Source organism: Gavialis gangeticus, unplaced genomic scaffold, assembly GCF_001723915.1.
Source record: "Gavialis gangeticus isolate Ggan-Ray unplaced genomic scaffold, GavGan_comp1, whole genome shotgun sequence".
Lineage (NCBI taxonomy): Eukaryota > Metazoa > Chordata > Crocodylia > Gavialidae > Gavialis > Gavialis gangeticus.
This window is the reverse complement of record NW_017728997.1, coordinates 24611856-24629957: the sequence shown is the minus strand read 5'-3', so window position 1 is coordinate 24629957 and position 18102 is coordinate 24611856. Positions and strand designations below refer to the sequence as shown.

At 59.2% G+C, this 18102-nt stretch overlaps 1 protein-coding gene across 1 annotated transcript in view; it reads left to right on the top strand.

Moving 5' to 3' along the window:
* Positions 1-18102, top strand: part of COL7A1 (collagen type VII alpha 1 chain) — an 84938-nt gene that overhangs the window by 21196 nt on the left and 45640 nt on the right. The window contains exons 24-59 of the mRNA XM_019504605.1: positions 69-215; positions 501-637; positions 777-903; positions 1293-1436; positions 1712-1884; positions 2141-2176; positions 2807-2833; positions 2977-3021; positions 3452-3544; positions 4526-4597; positions 4961-4996; positions 5076-5129; positions 5823-5891; positions 7196-7309; positions 7938-7964; positions 8312-8365; positions 8706-8768; positions 9052-9111; positions 9743-9778; positions 9928-9972; positions 10562-10597; positions 11615-11659; positions 12093-12128; positions 13149-13184; positions 13528-13560; positions 14171-14242; positions 14692-14751; positions 15194-15229; positions 15564-15644; positions 16111-16146; positions 16249-16293; positions 16400-16471; positions 16554-16598; positions 17429-17455; positions 17565-17609; positions 17960-18049. Of these exons, the coding sequence (XP_019360150.1) occupies positions 69-215; positions 501-637; positions 777-903; positions 1293-1436; positions 1712-1884; positions 2141-2176; positions 2807-2833; positions 2977-3021; positions 3452-3544; positions 4526-4597; positions 4961-4996; positions 5076-5129; positions 5823-5891; positions 7196-7309; positions 7938-7964; positions 8312-8365; positions 8706-8768; positions 9052-9111; positions 9743-9778; positions 9928-9972; positions 10562-10597; positions 11615-11659; positions 12093-12128; positions 13149-13184; positions 13528-13560; positions 14171-14242; positions 14692-14751; positions 15194-15229; positions 15564-15644; positions 16111-16146; positions 16249-16293; positions 16400-16471; positions 16554-16598; positions 17429-17455; positions 17565-17609; positions 17960-18049 (2354 nt within the window). The remainder of the gene's footprint in view (positions 1-68; positions 216-500; positions 638-776; positions 904-1292; positions 1437-1711; positions 1885-2140; positions 2177-2806; positions 2834-2976; positions 3022-3451; positions 3545-4525; positions 4598-4960; positions 4997-5075; positions 5130-5822; positions 5892-7195; positions 7310-7937; positions 7965-8311; positions 8366-8705; positions 8769-9051; positions 9112-9742; positions 9779-9927; positions 9973-10561; positions 10598-11614; positions 11660-12092; positions 12129-13148; positions 13185-13527; positions 13561-14170; positions 14243-14691; positions 14752-15193; positions 15230-15563; positions 15645-16110; positions 16147-16248; positions 16294-16399; positions 16472-16553; positions 16599-17428; positions 17456-17564; positions 17610-17959; positions 18050-18102) is intronic.

Genomic DNA, 18102 nt, shown 5'->3' with positions numbered 1-18102 from the left:
AAGGCCCTTGCTGGGCTCATTTGCCTCAAAATGTGTCTGTGAATGTGCCTTGTATCCCTTCATGTCAGAGGGAGGCGAGATGAAAACAACTCTGCCTGGGTCAGCGACCTCCCACCAGGTGTCTGGGCTGCGGCTGGGAGGCAGGTACACCTTCAGCATCCGGCCCATGTATGGTAGTGCTGTGGGTGCGGCCTCCTCCTTCAGTGAGCGCCAAGGTAGGCACTGGCTGGTGTGTCCTTCTCCAGGCTCCAGGTCCAGCTCAGCCAGGGGTGTGGTGGGGAACTGGCTGGCTTGTGGAGTGGAGGCAGGCTGTTAGCTTTTCTCTCTAGGGCTCCTGGGATGGGCACGTACAAGGGGGCAGGCCTGTTTTAGGGCAGAGGCACTGAGCACAGTGGCTTCTTCACTTTCAGGCCACTGGGCATCTGCCCAGCTGGGCAGGGCTGAGGTTTACCTCCCCTTCCCTCACCCTGCTGACATCCTCATGCCTCATCCTTTTCCAGTTTGCAGGGGTGGCCGTAGCGACATCGTCTTCCTGGTACACGGCACCCAGGACAGCGCCTTCAGTGCTGGAGCCGTTCGCGCCTTGCTTGCCAGTACTGTGTCTGCCCTGGGCCAGCTGGGGCCTGACGCCACCCAGGTACTAGCCTGGTTGCCTCCCCAGGGGCCGGGGCCTCCTGCCCCCATCAGCCTCACTGTGCACCCCCTGACTTGCCCCCTACCCTCTTGCCCTGGGGCTGTTGTGCTAAGGGCTGGGCTGAGCCCTGCTCTCTCCCCAGGTGGGCCTGGTGGTTTACAGCTACCGCAGCCGCCCTTGGATCCTGCTGAACCGCTCTAATGACCTGAGTGCTGTGCTGGAGCAGATCCGAAACCTGCCCTATGAAGAGCCCAGTGGCAATGCAATGGGTGAGGGGCACTGCGTGGCAGCCCAGCCTCACCTCCTCTTAGCGCAGCCCCCAGTGTCCACAGGGGCTTGGGAGTGGTGGCTGTGAGCATCCGGCTGCCCATGGTGCCCATGAGGTGTGCATTGCCTGCCACCCAGCCCCCAAGATGCCAAGGATTCAGTCTGGTGCAGAGGGGAGGTGGGCAGGACCTGGTGTGGGGGCCTGTTCTGGCTCTGCACTCTGAGGCTGAAGCAGGGAGGCGTGGGACTCTGCTTCTCAAGGCTGCTGCAGCCCCTTTCCACTGGCCAGGGGCTGGCTGGCTGTCCTGGGGTGGGTGGGGTTGGAGGGACAAACAGTGCACAGGTTAGGGAGGCTTCAGGCCCCTGGGTGACTCGTCTTCCCACTCTCTAGGTGCAGCCATCAACTTTGCCAGGTCATACATGCTGAGCCCCAGCGCGGGGCACCGACCGGACGTGCCGGCAGTGCTGGTGGTGCTGGCTGACAGCCCTTCAGGTGATGACGTCATTGGGCCAGCCAGGGAGGCCAAGGCTGCGGGTGAGAGCAGGACACGTGGAGTAGCTGGGACAGGGTGGCAGGGCCATGTGGATGTGGGGCAGGACTAGGGCACTGCTGAGAATGGGAGGGGTGGTCAGGGAGAAGGGCACCCAGCCCCTTCCTCTCAGCAGTGGGACTGGCCAAGACCCCTGTTCAAGGCAGTCTGTGGCACTGGAGCTGGTTCCCCCTCTCCCTTTGCTCACCAGCTCTTGGGACCGGGGTGGTTGCTACTGGGCTGCTCCCCATGGAGGCCACTTTCTCTCTCTCCTGGGCAGGGATCCAGGTGCTGGCGGTGGGCATGGAAGGCGCAGACCGGGAACAGCTGCGCCGCGTCGTCACAGATGACAACCCCCGCTATGTCCTCTCTGCTGCAGACTCACGGGCAGCCTCACTGGGGCTGGAGGATGAGCTTGCCAGCTCCCTCTGCCAGATAATTGACATCCCAGGGGTAGGAGCAGCCAGCAGAGGGGCAGGCAGGGCCTGACTTCTTCAAGGGGTTCCCGCAGTCACCTTGAGTGGGCACTGGGCTTGGGTGCTGGCCCAGTGGCAGGTGGGAACGGGGCTGGCTTGGGGGCTCGATCTCTATATGGGGAATGCTTTTCAGACTTGGCTATAGGCACCTCCTGTCACCTCCCTCCTCTGGCCTCCACGGGCCTTGGATCTGGCTCAGCTGTCTAATGCAGAACTTGCCCTTTTCTCCACAGCCAAGGCCACAGCCCTGCATGACACAGTGTCCCAAGGTGAGTTTTGTGCCACATTCCCTGGGATGGGGTGGACAGGGCGCTCAGTCAGCAGTGGGAAGTGGAGAGGGCCTGGGCTCTTCCTGGAGCTGGGGTTAGGCTGGTGTGTCTGAGAGCTGGGGGTTTCTGCTGGGTGTGAGGGGATGGGCTGGTGCCTATGGGGCAGGGGAGCTCCCTAGAGCTGGGGGAGGTCAGCATGGGGCTATTCTGCGTTCCTGGCTCAGTGCAGGCCTGGAGTGAGGAGCAGCAGAGGAGGTTGCAGGGGCCAAGGCTGGACACATGAGGGGGCTACAGAGATGGGGGCTCTGTACATGCTCTGCATTGGGGCAGCCAGAGGGACCTGTAGTCCCTGGAGAGGAAGGGGGTGGAGGGGACGTGGGGGTGGCCTTGTAAAGGAGAGTGAATGCCTATGGAGGGTGCTTCCCCCTGCCCTTCTTGTGGGCCAACCAGAGGGACCAGGGGAGTTGGTTGGGCTGAAAGCAGAAAGCTGCAGCTGCGATGGCAGGAAGGGGTGTGTGGGGGTGGCAGGCGTGGCCTCCCTGCCCCAGGGTCAGCGGGCGCTAGGGTGTGGACATGCCATGGGGTCACTGTGCTGCTTCTGATTCTGGTGTCTTTGTTGTTATGCTGCAGGGTGAGAAGGGGGAGCCCGGCAACATGGTGAGTGTCACAGGGAGATGCTGGAAGGGGGCACCAAGAGGGCGGGCTGGGAGGCTGCGCAGTCTGGCGGCTGCTGCTGATGGACTCATGGGCTCTGACCCATGTCCTAGCTGCTGGTAACTCCTGGCTTTGTTTCTGTGCAGGGACCGAAAGGACGCATAGGGCTGCCTGGCCCCCCTGGAGAACCGGTAATGTTCTCCTCCTCCTCCTCCCCATCCCTCTGTTTGTTGACCCCAGAGTTGGGGGGGTTGTTATGATCCTGCTGTGACCAGAAAAGGCCAGGCATGCCTGGGAGCAGGCTGGGGCATCGTAAGGCACTGCCAATAGCTCCAGGGGTTCTGCTCTATGAGGGCTGGTGAGGGAGAGCCCATGGTTTCTTGGGGCTTCCATGTTGCCTTGATGTCCAGACAGGGGAAGGTGGCAGGGCCCTGCCCAGGTGACCTCACTATGTGTGCTGGGATCTGTCCTTGTGGTCCTGTTCCTGTTTGTTGGTTGTGCACTCGGGAGGTGCAGGAGATGGGCAGAGCGCTCTGTGGGGCAATGGGCCTAGAGAGAAATCCCCCCAACTTTCCCCATGTCATTTCACTTGGTGGTTTCTTCCTTCCTTCCTTCCTTTAGGGGCGCAATGGGCTCCCAGGCCCTCAGGGGCCTGCAGGACCACGGGGTGCCCCTGGCCAGGTGATCGAGCAGCCGGGCAAGAAGGGGGAGAGGGTGAGTAATTGCTGGAGCGGCTCACCAGGCTCATAGGAGCTCCAAGGGCATCCTCTGCTCTGCTCTCGAGGCTACTTGCTGTCTCTGAGCATGAGACCTTGGGGTCCCCTCTCCAGACCCGTGTGTGTGTTCCCAGTGCATGGCCCCTGAGATCCCTCCATGTGGCACTGTGGAGCACTGGGAGATGGGCAGTGGTGGCCTGAGAAACACAAAGATGGGGCTCTTCTCTTTTTTACTTGCTCAGTGTGTTTCTGCAACCCTGGAGGGGTCTTGCCCTGGGGAGCATCTGGGGAGTGCAAAGCAAGCTCTGCTGTGCTCCCCTGCCCCCTCCAAAGCTTCAGTCACATCCCAATTGCAGAGGCCTCTCAAAACAAGCACAAGCCAGTCCCTGGGCCTGCCCCCACATGGCTGGACATTTTGGGAAGTGAAGGTCTCCCAGTCATAGGTGCTGACTTTGTTTTTTGCCAGTGGGTGCTTGCAGACATCACCCCTACCAAAAAAACCCAAAACAAAACACAAAACCAAACCAAACCTGGCACTTTACTTTTAACTCAGTGCATTCCCACACCAAGCCCCATGCCTGCCCAGAAGAGGCAACGTGTTACTTAAACCCAGGTCTGGAGCACATGTAAAGATCAAGCACTTTAATGGGGCTTTTTTGGTACTTTTATCTAATAGCTGATTGAATCACCTTAAGCCAAAAGCACCAAAAAGCCCCTCTGAAGCACCTGATCTTTACAGACACTGCAGAGCTGGGTTGAAGTATCGCGTTGCTTCTTCTGGTAAAGGGCTTTTTTTTTTAACATCTGCAGGTGGCTCCATGGGTGCTGAGCACCTGCTAATTTTTTCGGTGGGTGCTTGAGCCCTGGGGCATCCATAGAGTTAGCACCCATGGAGTATACTCCCAGTGCTGGAGTGCAAGTGCACCTGGGAATGGCAGGAGACGGGAACCCACAGGCTGATTTCCCCCTCTCTCCACAGGGATTCCCAGGAGCAGATGGGGTGCCAGGAAGCCCTGGTCGCCCTGGCAACCCTGGTTCTCCCGGCCAGCCAGTAAGTGATGCCCCTTGTTCCCCTGGGCTCTACATCTCTCTCCTGGCTCCCTGATCTCCTGGGCAGCTTGCATCCCATTGCCCACTGCTTTTGGCAGTGCAGAGCTGTCCCTGGGTCTTACCCAGAATCACAACAGCAGCAGCACCCCCAGGCTTGAATTAAAGAGGTCTCTCCTGAGTTCAGAGACCCTCAGTCCACAATACCCTTCTCCCTTGTTCCGGGAGCCTGTCTCATGCTCTGTGTTCCCAGCCACAGGTGTAGCATGCAGACCATGTGCATGCCTCAGCCCCCCCAAGTCTCCCCTGCCCTCAGGCTAGGCAACAGGCACACCTTCACCTGGTTGGCTTGATGTTTCTGTTCCAGGGCAGCCAAGGCACTCCAGGCTCCAGAGGGGAACCTGTAAGTAGAGCTCTCTTTATCCCCCAACCCTGCTCCCTCTTCCAGAGCTCTCTCACTCACTGTTGCCTTTGCCTTCCAGGGACTGCGGGGCCCCGTGGGGCTTTCTGGGCCCAAGGGAGAGAAAGGCGAGCCGGTAGGTGGATGTCCATCCTGCCTGGGGCTGCCTAGCTGGGCTTGCCATCTTGGCTTCCTCGTCAGGCACAGTGTTCATAGACACACATCTCAAAGCTTTGCTGCAGGCTCTGTTTTCAGCATCTTGTCTGATGCCCAGGCTGGGATGGGTGTGGGGAGCTCACAGTCTGTACCCCTTGAGTAGCCCAGGACTCTTCCAAGGGCTGCCACATGACTTCCTGGCAGATTCTGACCCCCTGGAGGAGGCAGCCTAGGGTGCTGGGGTCACACCAGAGCTCCAGTGATGAAATGGATGGGCCCAGGTCTCTTCTTTCACCAGGGGCTCCATCCACCATGGGGTCTGCTCTCTACTCACCTCATTGCCATAGCTCGGTGCTAGGGTGGTCAGGTCTGCTGGAAGTGTCCCCACCAAGCTCTGGCCCATGTGTGATCACTACCTGCCTCCTCTACCAGGCTGCTGTTCATCTCCCTACCCCCTGCCCTGGCCAGTGTCCCGCTTTAGTCAGTCCATGCTGCCATCCCATGTCTCCCTGCAGAATCCACCCTTGATTCTTGTCCTAAATGCTACTGCAGCACTGATGTCAGATGACTGTCTTACATCTGATGGGTGACTGTCCTACATCTCATGGGTGCTGTGGTCCTGGAGTAAGATGCAGGGCATGAACCATGACTCTTACCCTTTTGTTTTGTGCAGGGGGAGCCTGGTGTAATCGTGGATGGAGGAGGTGGGCTGCCTGGGCGGAAAGGAGAGCCGGGCACTCCGGTACGTAGTCCAAAGCAGCCATTGGGGTGTCTGAGTGCAGCCCAGGGCCTCTGGGCCCTATGCTGGTGCTGGCAGGGTATTACTGGGCTTTACTATTGGAGCACTGAAGTCATAAAACAGCTTGAACAAGAACAGACCATTATCTGAAGAGAGTGTTTACTGAGCACAGCAATTTGCAGTTCTAAGCAGAAGACAAAGAAACCACAGAAAAGCTTTGCCTAAGCTAAAACACAACAGACAAGACAAAGCAGCGTACAACTTAGCCTAAGTCAAGACAGAGCAGAAACTCTGCGTAAGTCTTATGTAGTCCCAAGGACAGAGTCTGCAGCCAGGCATTCAGAAGTTTTTCTGGGGGATCTGCAGCTCTTCTTAGATGGTGAGAGCAGTCCCACAGGTTTCATCCTTGCTTGGGTTTTATGGTGATTCACGCCCTTTTGTCCCCCTTTAGTTGCCTGGACAACAGCACATCCCTCACTCCTCTCATGTCTTCCATGACTTCCATGTCTCAGGATGTTTTTCTGGTTCTGTAGTGTCTATAGGTTTTAACAAAGTGCCTTCTGCTCGCTTTGAAATGCAGCCCCCTGCTTTCTTAAGTTGCACCAGTGTTGAAGCAGCCTGGATCCTCCCCTTCTATCTCCAGTCACGCACTCAACATCTGTCACATCTGTCACGTAGCTCCAAAATTAGTTAAAGAGCCAGAGACTTAATTATGCCATGTGTTTGCCAACAAGGGCCCTTCCTTTCAGACCTGTTTCTTGGGGAACTCAGATTGGGTTTCCAATTACATGAGGTGTGAGGCCCTTGATGCGGTGCTTGGTCCAGGAGCTCTTCCCTCCAGGGCCTGCCATCCCACAGCCCCCTCAGTGCTGAAGGTCTGAGAGGCCTCATTGTGCTCCCTCCCATGCTGGAGCCCTTCTCCCTGGTTCATGGGGCAACCCTGGCTGGGTTAGAGTATCATAGCTAATCCTAGAGAAGTCAGGTTGCAAGGGACCTCCAAAGGTCATTTAGTCCAACCCCTTCCTGAGTCAGGCCCAGCCCTATCCAGACCATCCCATACAACCATAATCTAAACTCTACTCTAAGGTCTGTCTCCTTCAAGGCCTTGCTTTTGGTCTTCTGCCTCCTGACCCTCTGGCTCTGGCACTGCCAATGGCTGGGCAGCACAGGCAGCTCACTCACTGACTCCAGATGCCCTTAGGCCTGGGTACACTACAGACCTACTTGCTCCTCCTCTGCTCCATGGCGTCCCATGCCCCATGGTGTCCCCCGTGCTGACCACTGATGGTTCCTCTCCCATTCCCTAGGGAATCCCTGGGCCTCCCGGAAACCCTGGCCCCAGAGGAGCATTTGGTGACCCAGGACCTTCTGGACCTCCTGGACTTCCGGGGCCAGCAGGACCTCCTGGAGACTTCGTCAAGGTATGTCCTTCTCCAGCCAGCGAGGAGCCAGCCCAGCCCCATCCTGGGCAGCGGGACAGTCTGGCTTGCAAGGCACCCTCCTTTGTGTGCACACAGATGTCCTCTGAACAGATTCCCACACCCTGCATCTGAGAAGCAGCCCCCATGTGCCCTCCACAGTCCTCTCCATGTCTGTTGGTCCAGCCTGCCCCAGCTCCTTGGGCTCATGCCCCTGTAGCCTCTCACCTTGTGCCTCTGGTGCCCTGTCTCCCACATAGGCCAGCATCCCCACCCTCTGCTCACACGGGAATGCTGGGTGTATCACTCACCTGGCCATACTCAGGACATCTCCATGTCCCCAGTCAGGGGTGAATAGACAGAGTCATCCCCCACCCCCACACACACACCACAGAGCCACGCTGAGCTGCTGCTTGTGCCTTGGCCTCCGGCAGAGTGGCCCCTTGGCATACAGTCCCCTGCCAGTTGCTTATGGGGACAGGGGGGCTGTGTGTGTGTTCATTTCTTCCCCCCCTGCCCTGCGAATGCCCCTTGTCCCTGTCCTCAGCACTGCCCTATCGGAAAGTGGTAACCATGCTGGGAGCCTGCCAGCAAGGAGCCACTTCTGACTTGAGCACGTTTCCTCTTGCAGGGGGAGAAAGGCGACCGTGGCGAACGAGTGAGTCACTATCACCCCCACTTTTTCCTCTTTCCCTGGCTCATCCCCTGTGGTCCCAGCTGGGATGGGCCCTGGTGCTGGATGTGGAGGAGCAAGAATGCCCCCTGCCAGGGCACAGCAGAGATGGGAGGATGGCAGTCACTGCAGGGCAGGGTGCCTGTGGGGGTCTGGGTGCATTGGTTCCCAGGCCCAGTCACCTCACATGCAGCAACTGGGGAGTCATGGCCATGTATGGCCATTGTGTGGGCCCACATGTGTGGCCAGCATGGGAGGCCCTCGTGGCTTTGCCTCCTGTGGGGCTTCGGGGCATGCAGTGACAGCAGGACTTCCTGTGCCTGTCTCTGTAGGGCCCCCCAGGGCTGACTGATGGGGAAGCACCCAGAGGAGAGCCAGGTGTCCCGGTGAGTACTTGTTCCTGCCATGACAGGGCTGTGGCAGAGCTGGAGTGAGGGGCAGCTGGGGGTACATGGAGAGAGATGGATGGGGTGAGGGTGAAGCATTGAGCGGGGTGGAAGGTATAGGGGGTTGGCCCTGGTGTCTATTGGGTCCAAGTTAGGAAAGGAGCTGAATAAGTCCTCCCCTAAATCCACCTGCCCCCTCCCAACACCCCCCTCCCAGTGTGGGGCCAGTGCTGAGCCTGGACTCAGGAAGCCCTTGCTCACTCTAGGCTGGGTCTGGCCCCCTGCCCTCTGCTGCTCATGTTGGGCTCAGCTCAGCTGCTCCTCCTGTCTCATTCTTCAGGGCCTGCCTGGTGACCCTGGGCCCCGGGGACCTGCAGGGCTCCCAGGACAGAAAGGAGAGAAGGTAAGAGGGTGCACCGTAGGGGTGGGAGAGCAGGGCCTTTGGCCTCTGCCTGCTGGGGGAATCCCACTCCATGCTCCCTTCCACTAGCTGAGCTGGTGATGGGGTGGCTGAGGTGGAGGAGGAGGCTTGTTTCATGGGGTGTGGAGGCCTCCATTCCCTGGGTTTCTCTCAATGCTGCTAACCTAGAGAGGCAAGATCTGCCATCTGCTGTGCCTGTCCCCCATGTCCCTCCAAGACCATACCTTTGCCTCTCATCAGCTCTCGCTTTGCTTTTTGTTCCCAGGGTGATGGAGAGGAAGGTTTTCCAGGGCCGCCCGGCCGTCAAGGGGATCCAGGAGATCGGGTGAGGAGGTTGGCCATATCCTAGTGGCTTGCGCCCAGCTGGCAGGGGGCTGGTGAACCCCGGGACCCCAAGAGAGGAGCAGGCTTAGGCTCTGAGTGGCCAGAGCTGTTAGACTTATGAGCCCTGACGGAGCAGGGCAGGAGCAGACCCTGTGTCAGGCTCAACAGCCATCTCTGCCTCTCTGCAGCATGGCAAAGCCCCTTCTCAGTAGGAAAGGGCTCCTGCCCCTCTCCCCCCACCCCCAGCAGCTGGAGGGTACCCTGCTGCCAGTCCAAAAAGCCAGCAGAGCCAAGAGACTGCATGGGTGCTGAACTGGAATGGTGGCCTGGCACTGCACTGCCCCAATGGCAGGCCCAGCTGGGAGCAGCTTCCACCCTCTGTCCTGCCCCAGGGAGCAGGACTGAGCAAAGGGAGGCATTGCCTGGGTACGTTGAGGAAGTCAGGTCTGGTCCTGGGAGATGGACAGGTCCCATCCCAACCATGGACCTGCCCTGGGCTGGGCATGTCATCCTGCACTGGTTTTGGACAGCAGCAGGTGGCAAAGAAGGTTAGGTGGCATGGCCGACCCCTCTTGGCTGAGTGGGGCCTGGGCTCAGTGGCAGAGATCTGACATTTTCGCTTTCTCTGCTAGGGCCCGCGGGGACCACCAGGCGAGCAAGGACGGAAGGTAGGTGGCTCTGTGGCTTTCCTTCCACACAGATCTGTGGAGCCTGCTCTCCCTGTCCCAGGCTGCATGGGCACCTCAGCTATGCCAGGGGTCCCTGGCGTGGTCCTTGTACTGTCTGACAGAGACACCATTGGGTTTTTTTATGGCAGGGAGACCGGGGGCTTCCAGGAGAGACTGGAGAAGCAGGGGAAAAGGTGAGTGTGGGGTACACTGAGTCACCTGTGCCCTCCAGGGTTCACGACCCCCTCTGCCCCGCCAGCCCAGCACTAGGTTTGGGTTCCAACAGGTCCTCTTGCTGCCCTGGCTGGTAGCAGCCTGGTGGAGGACCCAGACCCAGGGGGTAGAGACAGGGAAGTAGCAGCACTCAGCTTCACCTTCTGCCACTGGGAGCAGGGCCTTCTGCAGAAAGGAAACTGGCCCTGCAGGTCCCACATACCAGGAGTCCTCTGCCCGTGGTGGGGCTAATGTTCTGCTCCAAAGCATCTGCCCCGGAAGCAGAGGGAGAAATGAGCCCCTGGGAGAGGAGATCACCTCCTGTCTAGAAGGGGAGGGACAACCAGGCCAGGATCCTCCCTGAATGTACTGGGCTGTGAAGTGTCCTTGGTGACTGACTGGTGGAGTCTGAGCCCCTGAAGGGGGCTGGGGAAAGCACCTGGAAGCTGTGCACTGTTTCAGAGGGGTCTCTGAGGAGGTGGCTATCTGCTGGGGAGCTATCACAGGCTCACCTGAGGGCACTCGGGGAGTGTGAGCCAAACTGAATTGGTCTCATTCCCTCTCCTCTAGGGAGATCGTGGACCCCCAGGGCCTGAAGGGGAGAAGGTAAGTTTGCTCTGGGCTAACCTCAGCCACTTCTGCATCCCCAGACCCAATCTCTGGGAGCAGCTGACACACAGCAGCTACAGCAGACCTGGTAATGGGCAGGGACAGCCCTGGCCAGGGAAGTCACTCAGTCTGGCCCTTGGCCATAGTTTGTGCTGTTCACCCTGTTACCAAATTTAATTCTAGACTTTAGGTAGTGGCACTGAATTTAGAAATGCTTGAACAACTTAGTCTAATTTAAAATGCAATATAATGAACCAAAAAGACAACAGAAAGCCTTTGCATGAATCTTATGTAGTCCTGAGGGCAAAGTATCTTCTTACAGCCAGGGATTCAGAAAGCCCTTCTGTGGAATCTGCAGGTCTTAGGCCTGGGAGTGGAGACTCCACAGGCCTCAACTCTGCCTGGGTCTTTAAAGGCGAATCTGCACCTCCTTCTCTCCTTTGGGTGCCTTGGCCATAGTCACATATATCATGCCCCTCACATATATCATGTCCCTCATGTATAAGACACCCCTCATGCCTTCAGTGTAGTCTACTCTCTCATCTCTTACAGGTTCTGCCTTTGAAATGTAAATGTAGTTCTGTGCTTTCTTTGGTCACACCAACCCGAGCAGTCTGGGACCCTGCCCTGCTCCCTTAGCTCTGTCTCCAACATACATGTGATGATGGTGCCAGATCTTTGCCTGCAGCCCCAGTAGGCACAGGAGGGACAGGTTGGGGGTGTGCATGGTTCTATGGGGCAGCACAATGGGCTGGGTGCTGGTCGGGGGCAGTGAACCAGCTCTGTGAGCTTTTGTAGTGGGTCACCTGCCCTGAACCCCATTCCCAACCTGCAGCTCAGGAGGGTAGGAGCAAAGCCCTGAGGTTTCAGTGGGTGAGGAAGAAGGGCAGAAGCAGTCAGCTGGGTGAGGTGGCTCTGGCCCAAGTGGGTTGCCTTGTGCCCACCTTCAGAGGTGAAGCCTATGTCCTGAGAATGCTCTGTTTCCCCTGAGGCCTTTTTTTTCCTCCTTGTCAGGGGCAGCCCGGAGGTCCAGGCCGCTTGGGCCCATCTGGCAGAGAGGTGAGTGTGGCAGGCTCTGTTTGGCTGAAGTGGAAAGTTATGGTACCGAAGCAACTGCCTGCCCAGCACTGCTGGAGGCCCTGGCAGAGGACCCAGGCTGAGGCATCTCCTGCTGCTGCACCATAGCAGCTCTTCCCTCAGAAGCAGCCATCAGAGCATCCAAGTGCAGCCTGGATGACTCCCTGTGGGGTGGGAAGGGGCAGAGACAATTGTCTGAAACTGCTCTGCCTTAATTGAGGCCCTAGACTGCAAGTCAACAAGGTTGGCAGGACCTTCCTCCTGCTCCTGAACATGGACACTGGGTCTGTGCTCAGTCTTGCACTGGCTTGTGGCATGAGCCTCCCTGAAGGCCTGGTGTGCCTGGCCAGGACATGGGATAGCTATGCTAGTGCTCTGAGGGGCTGCTCTCTTGTCTCTTTAATTTCTGGAACAGGGATTGCCAGGACCAGCCGGTCCACGAGGGGAAAAGGTAGGGACCGTTTGCTGTAGCCTATGCCCTGCCTACTTGCTGTGCCCCTTGGGAAGCTATTGGGGTGGGCAAAGTGTTGCTGGGGTGCCTGTGGGGTGAGGGGATGCTGTCCTCTAGCACTGCACTCCAGCCATGGATATGCTCTTCCCTTACCTGTCTCTTGGGACATCCTGGGGCTGCTGCATTCAGTGTCCTTTGCTCAGTAATGAGCCCCGGACCAGCAGTGCATGGTTTCAGTGTACAAAATACTGTGATTACCCTTAATGCAACAGATAAAGCAGCCAGACCCCCCCCCCCCCGCCATTTCTCCATGTCTGGCTTCATTCCTGACACAAGGTGGAGCCTGGGGGCTGAGAGAGGAGAGGCCCTTGGGAGGTGAGGCAGTGGGGCTGGGCTGGGGTCTTCTGAAGAAGCAGCCAGGAGCACATCTTCCCTAGAGGGATGTTCTAAGGAGAAGGGGACCCTGCAGTGTGGGGACTTCCCTGCGGAGGGGGAGCTTTGTGCTCGATCCCCTGGCTAGTACTCCAGTGAAAGCTGGGAGCATGGGTGGCTGGTGGCCTGCTGCTCTGCTCAGTGCTACCTGCACATGTGGGGGCTGCAGTGTTACAGAGGGGACAGTATTTGCTGGGGGCAGGCACTTGGACTGCAGTGTGACTGGCTTCACCTTCCACACTAGCTCCCCTGCAGGGGATGGCCACAGCTGTTTGTGGGGGGAATGCTGATGGGGGTAGCAGTCCATCCCTCTGCTCTGGCCCCCGGCCTGGGAGGAGCCTCGTCTTATGTGACTGACCCCCAGTCAGCATCAGTGTGGCTGAGCCACCAAAGCTCTGGTGCTCAGGGCGGGTTAGGGTCTCAGTGGCCTGCACTGAGGTGGCCATGCTGACCATGGGGCCAGGGGCTGGGGTGGAAGGGTCTGAGTCTGGAGGAAGTTGATGCCCCCATGGGAAGCTGCAGTCCCTGTGGGGAGGGTGCCAGGCAGGGGCAGCTGACATCTGTCCTCTCTTGTTTTCCCTCTGTCAGGGAGATCCAGGAGCTCCTGGGGAACCTGGGAGGGCGGTAAGTGACCTCCTGGGCAGCAGGGAGGGTGGGCCAGGGCTCCTAGCACCTCCAGAGGGGAGCTGAGCCCTACAGGGAAGGGTGGGCAGTAGAGGTCCAGCATCAGTGCTGATGAGAAGGGGGTGCAAGGGTGGGGACTTGGCTGCAAGGTGGTAGTGTGCCCACAGGAGCTTGGGTACAGGGGGGAGCCAGGAGATGGACTGGGGTCTGTTTCTGTGGAGGCTGGGGCACAGAACAAGGGCTGAGAGGTTATGATCCCCCTGCCAGGGGCAGGCAGGGCGCTCCAGGAGCACTTGCTTGCTGTCGGCCTCTCAGGCCTCAGCTGTTCTTTTTTTCTCCCCAGGCTTCCAGCATCTCTGGCATCAAAGGAGAGAAGGTAACTGATGGTGCTTCTGTCTGAATGGCAGCAGAGGCTGCTTTGATGTGTTCTTTTGCAGCGTCTCTATCTTGCTGTGTGTCCACGTGGTGCACAGTGTGCAGTGAGGTGTAGAGCTTAGCCCACTGTGACAGAGGCTATGTCTGGTGGCTGATCCCTTCTGCCCCCAGCTTGCAGGGAGGTTGGTAGGGCAACTGCGCAGCCCTTATGGGTGAGAGCCCAGGCCTCTGCTCAACTCTGTACATGCTGCCCAGTGCCCAGGAGATGTCCGCATACTCCATATCCACTGGACAAGGGGTGCTGTGCTCACCCCTTGTCCCTTCAGCCAGTGCTAGTCTTGCCTGTCATTCCCCCTCTACTCCCACCCCTCCCTTGCCCTATTGGTGTGAATCATGGAGGCTGAGGTCTGTAGATGATATACAGGCCACATCTGTATGCTTCACCGGCTGGACCCCATGGCTACACAGCACGTGGGGTTGGAGGGGAGGGGGTCTGCTGCCATCTGGGGGGGACCTCCTCAGCCACATTCCCCCTTGGTGCACACTCCCCTCCATCTGCAAGGGAAGGTGTCCAGTCTGGGCGGCTCACAGGGCCATGTCCTCTGTTCCAGGGCGACAAAGGTCCTGCAGGACCAGAGGGCCCCCCTGGCTCCAAGGGAGACCCTGGAAATAAAGGAGACCGCGTGAGTATCCTTGGGCCAGGTCCCTGGGCTTGGCACCCACCCAGGAGCTCTGGCTGAGGGCGGGCAGCCAGCAAGAAGCAGGGGCTGAAGCCAGCTCCAGTGCCCACTGAAACCTAGGAGTGCCGCCCTCGCTGCAGGCAGTTGGATCCTCTCCCAAACCTTAGTGGGAAGGAGCCCCCTGTAGCCAAACAGCCTGCCTGAGCACTGCAGCGGCTCTCAGCCCCAGAGCGGAGTGGGGGGCTGCTCAGGCTTGAGCCCAGCTGGTGGCTCAGGATGGAGGGTTTTCATCTCTATTGCTGGGCATCCTGCTCTGTGGTGTTTCAGTAACTCCCTCCTCTGAGCGTACGAACCCACCCTTCTCTGGGGGCAAGACAAGTGGCAGCAGCCCCTCACCTGTGAGGCGCTGGGAGAGCTGCTTCTCCTCCTGACCTGTCGTTTCTCCATTCCAGGGCCCCACTGGATTAAGCATCTCTGGCCCACCCGGCCCCAAAGGAGAGCAGGGGGAAAGGGTAAGTCTGGTGGGTTGCCCGGCATCCCCTCCCATGGGGGCTGGCAGCTGTGCTTCTGGGCCTCCTGGATGTCAGGGTGCTGTTGGCCAGATTTGGAGCTCCCCGAGGAGGGAACAGCTCAGCATGCATCCCCCATGGTGGTGGGGGCAGTGACTGGCCCTGCTACCTCATATGGGCAGGGTCTGCAGGTGAACATGGGGGAGGCAGAGCCAGCTCTGCACAGGCCCAGCACCCCTGTGCCATTGTGAGGGCCTTTACAGCCTCTGCACAAGAAGAGGCTCTGTGCACATTGGACCCTGGGAGGAGGGACACAGCTTCTCTTGCCCTTGCCTTTGCCCCAGGAGCAGCCCACAGACAAGTGTAGCTCCCTGCATCACTTTCTCTGACCCCACTCGGCCTCTGCAAGGCCCCTCAGCCCCATTAATGGCTTCTTTCTCTCCAGGGGACTGTTGGCCTCACTGGCAGGAGTGGCCCCAAGGTAATGGTTCGGGGGGCGGGGAGGGGGGAGCAGTAAGGATAAGGGGCTGTGCAGGCTTGTGTACCTCTCTGGTCCCCTTGTGCTGAGAATATGGCGTGTGGGTCCAGGGGTTGCTTTTGCGGGTCTTCTCCTGTGAGGATTGGGGTGGGGGGTGTGGGAGGCCTCTCCCCCTCTCTGTCCCATGTATGTGGGCCAAGAGTGTGGGTCTGTGCATGTGTGCATGCAGCTGTGCATATGTGAGTGTGTGCATATGTGTGTGCAGTGACACCCCTCACTGTTGCTGGCAGGACACTGACTCCCTCTCTCCTCTCTGTGTTGATTTGCTCTCACACAGGGGGACCCAGGCGAGCCCGGTGAGAAGGGGGAGCTGGGGAGAGCAGGGTCCCCTGGGCAGCCCGGCCCACGAGGGAAGGAGGTAATGGGGAGAGGCTGCGCTGCAGGGGGGCGGGGGCCTGTCCTGGCAGGGTGCGGGGCAGGTGGGGGTGCTCCTGGGGCAGTGGCTTGGGCTCAGCGTGTTCCAGCAGCAGAGAGCCCCTTCCTGGCTGCAGTGAAGTTGTACCTCCAGGCTTAGTTTCCATGGTGATGCTGGGCCAGATTGCCATGGCAACATCAAGAGGCCCTTGTTGACAGACATAAGGTCCTGTGCATGGGACCTGAGAGGGACACAAAGCAAGGAGCGGGGGCACCTGGCTGGGGGAAGCAGGGGTGTCAGTGTGGAGCCCTGGCATGTTTGCTGGGTCTGGGTCTGCCCCGAAGGCAGGGAGGTTGGTAGGAGGGAAGAAGCATCTGGGTGCTAGGGGCAGCTCCATGCCTGGTGAGCAGGGAAGGTAACAGCATCTTTTCTTCCTCTCCCCCTGGGTGCCGGTTTGTTTGTGCCATAGGGTGAGCCTGGTGAGAAGGGCGACGAGGGGACCCCGGTAAGTGCCACCCCTCCCTTGGGGCTCTCACTGCCCCTCACCTGCCTCATCCCCTTTGCTTTTCCTACCCAGCCTCTCACCTCCCATCTCGTTATTCCCTAGGGTGAGTCGGGGCCTCCAGGAAAGCCAGGGGACAGAGGCGCCCGGGTAAGTGGAGGGGGACCTCTGGTACAGTGAGTGGGGGAGGTCATTGAGACCTGTGGGAATGTGCTGGGGTTTTCAGGACACTGCCTCACCTGCTGTCTCTTCACAGGGCCCTCCGGGATACCGTGGCCTCCCTGGGGAGAAGGGTGACCAAGGAGACCCAGGCGCCGAGGGCAGAAACGTGAGTGTCAGGTGCCCAGCCCACCCCCGTCCCCAGCACCAGTGTCTGCCCCCTCCTCACCACATCCTTTCTCTTCTTGCAGGGCAGTCCTGGAGCACCAGGGAACAAGGGTGACCGTGGGGACCCAGTGAGTAGCTGTGACCATCTGTACTGCTTTATCTGGTGGGAGCATGTGGTGCTTGGACTGGAACAGCCCCTTCTCCTGGGGCTCTGCTACAGCCCTCACTCTCCACCCCAGGGGCCAGGGTACATGGGCACTGCTGTGGCTCACAAGGCATGGAAATCTGGGCACTCAAGCCTGGGCCTGGCTTGTACTTCTTGAAGCCTCTGAGAAGAGTCATGTTGACCTTGGGTCCATCATACCCTTGCCCCATGGACGCAGGGGCAGAGATACTCTGAACCATGTGGTGACCAGCTGACACCAGCCTGCCTCCCATGCTTGCTGGCCCCTGCACAAGACTTGAGCCATGGGGGCTAGGACTGTCAGTATTTCCCTTCCATCAGAAGTTTCCTTGGGCTGTGGGCGCTGCCTGGTGCTCCTAGCTGCTGGGGTGTGTGTGCTCAGTGCCAGCTCCTCAGCCAGTCTGTAGCCTCTGGTCACTGCACAGAGTCAGGTCTGGCTGGGCAGGGGAGGTGCAGGGGCAAAGTCAGTGCAGGGCGCCTGGATGAGTGGCCCTCTCTGAGCCCCCAGGTTGGCTCTAGGGCCACCACCTGGGACACATGCACCTTTGTGTATCAGAGCTGTGGAGCTCGGACACCCTGCTGTGCCCCAGCTTGCTGGCTGCCCCACAGCTCTGGTGTCATGCACTGGGGGTGGGTCTGTGCCCTGTGGAGCTTGTGCTGGGGCCTGTCCCCTCTCACATGCCATGTGGGATGTGGCTGCATCCCTGCCTGTGTGCACTGGGTTGTGGGTACAATAGAGGCCTCTACTGACCCTGTACCTTTTCTCCTTTGCAGGGGCCACCAGGACCCCCAGGACGAGTTGTAAGCTCAGCATTTCTCTGTCCCTTCCCTGGCTGTGTTGGCTTGGTGCCCTGGGCCCTGTAGTGTTGGCTTGGTGCCCTGGGCCCTGACCTCTCTTTCTGCTCTGCAGGTTGATTCAGGAGTACCAGGGGGCATTGGGGAGAAAGGCGAGAAGGTAATGTGGCAGTGAGCTGGGTTGGGGTGGGAATGGGGGGACAGCCCAGCCAAGAACCCCCGGGCTCCAGCTGGCTGTGGCCCTGGCCCTGGCCCCTGCTCTGCCTGCTCTGTGCTCAGGACTGTGACTCATGGAGCATTGTTGTGCAGCAGAGACAAACAGCGCCACTCACCCTCCCTGCCTAGCTGGGTTCCCCAGGTGGCATGGCAGGAGTAGGCTGCAGGACAGGCCCCACCCCTGCTCCAAGGGGCTGCTACCAGGGGAGCAGAGGCGCAGTTCCACTTGGATGGATGTCCTGAGCAGCTGTGGTCCCTTGTGGGAGCTACTCTGACTGGCTGTTTCCCTTGCAGGGAGACCCTGGGGATCCTGGAGAGGATGGGATGAAAGGTGCGAAGGGTGAGGCCGGGTTGCCTGGCCCACCTGGCCTGCCTGGAGAGAGGGTAGGTACTGGCCACCCTGCAGCTGTCTGGGGAACTGAAGGGCCTTTTGCCTG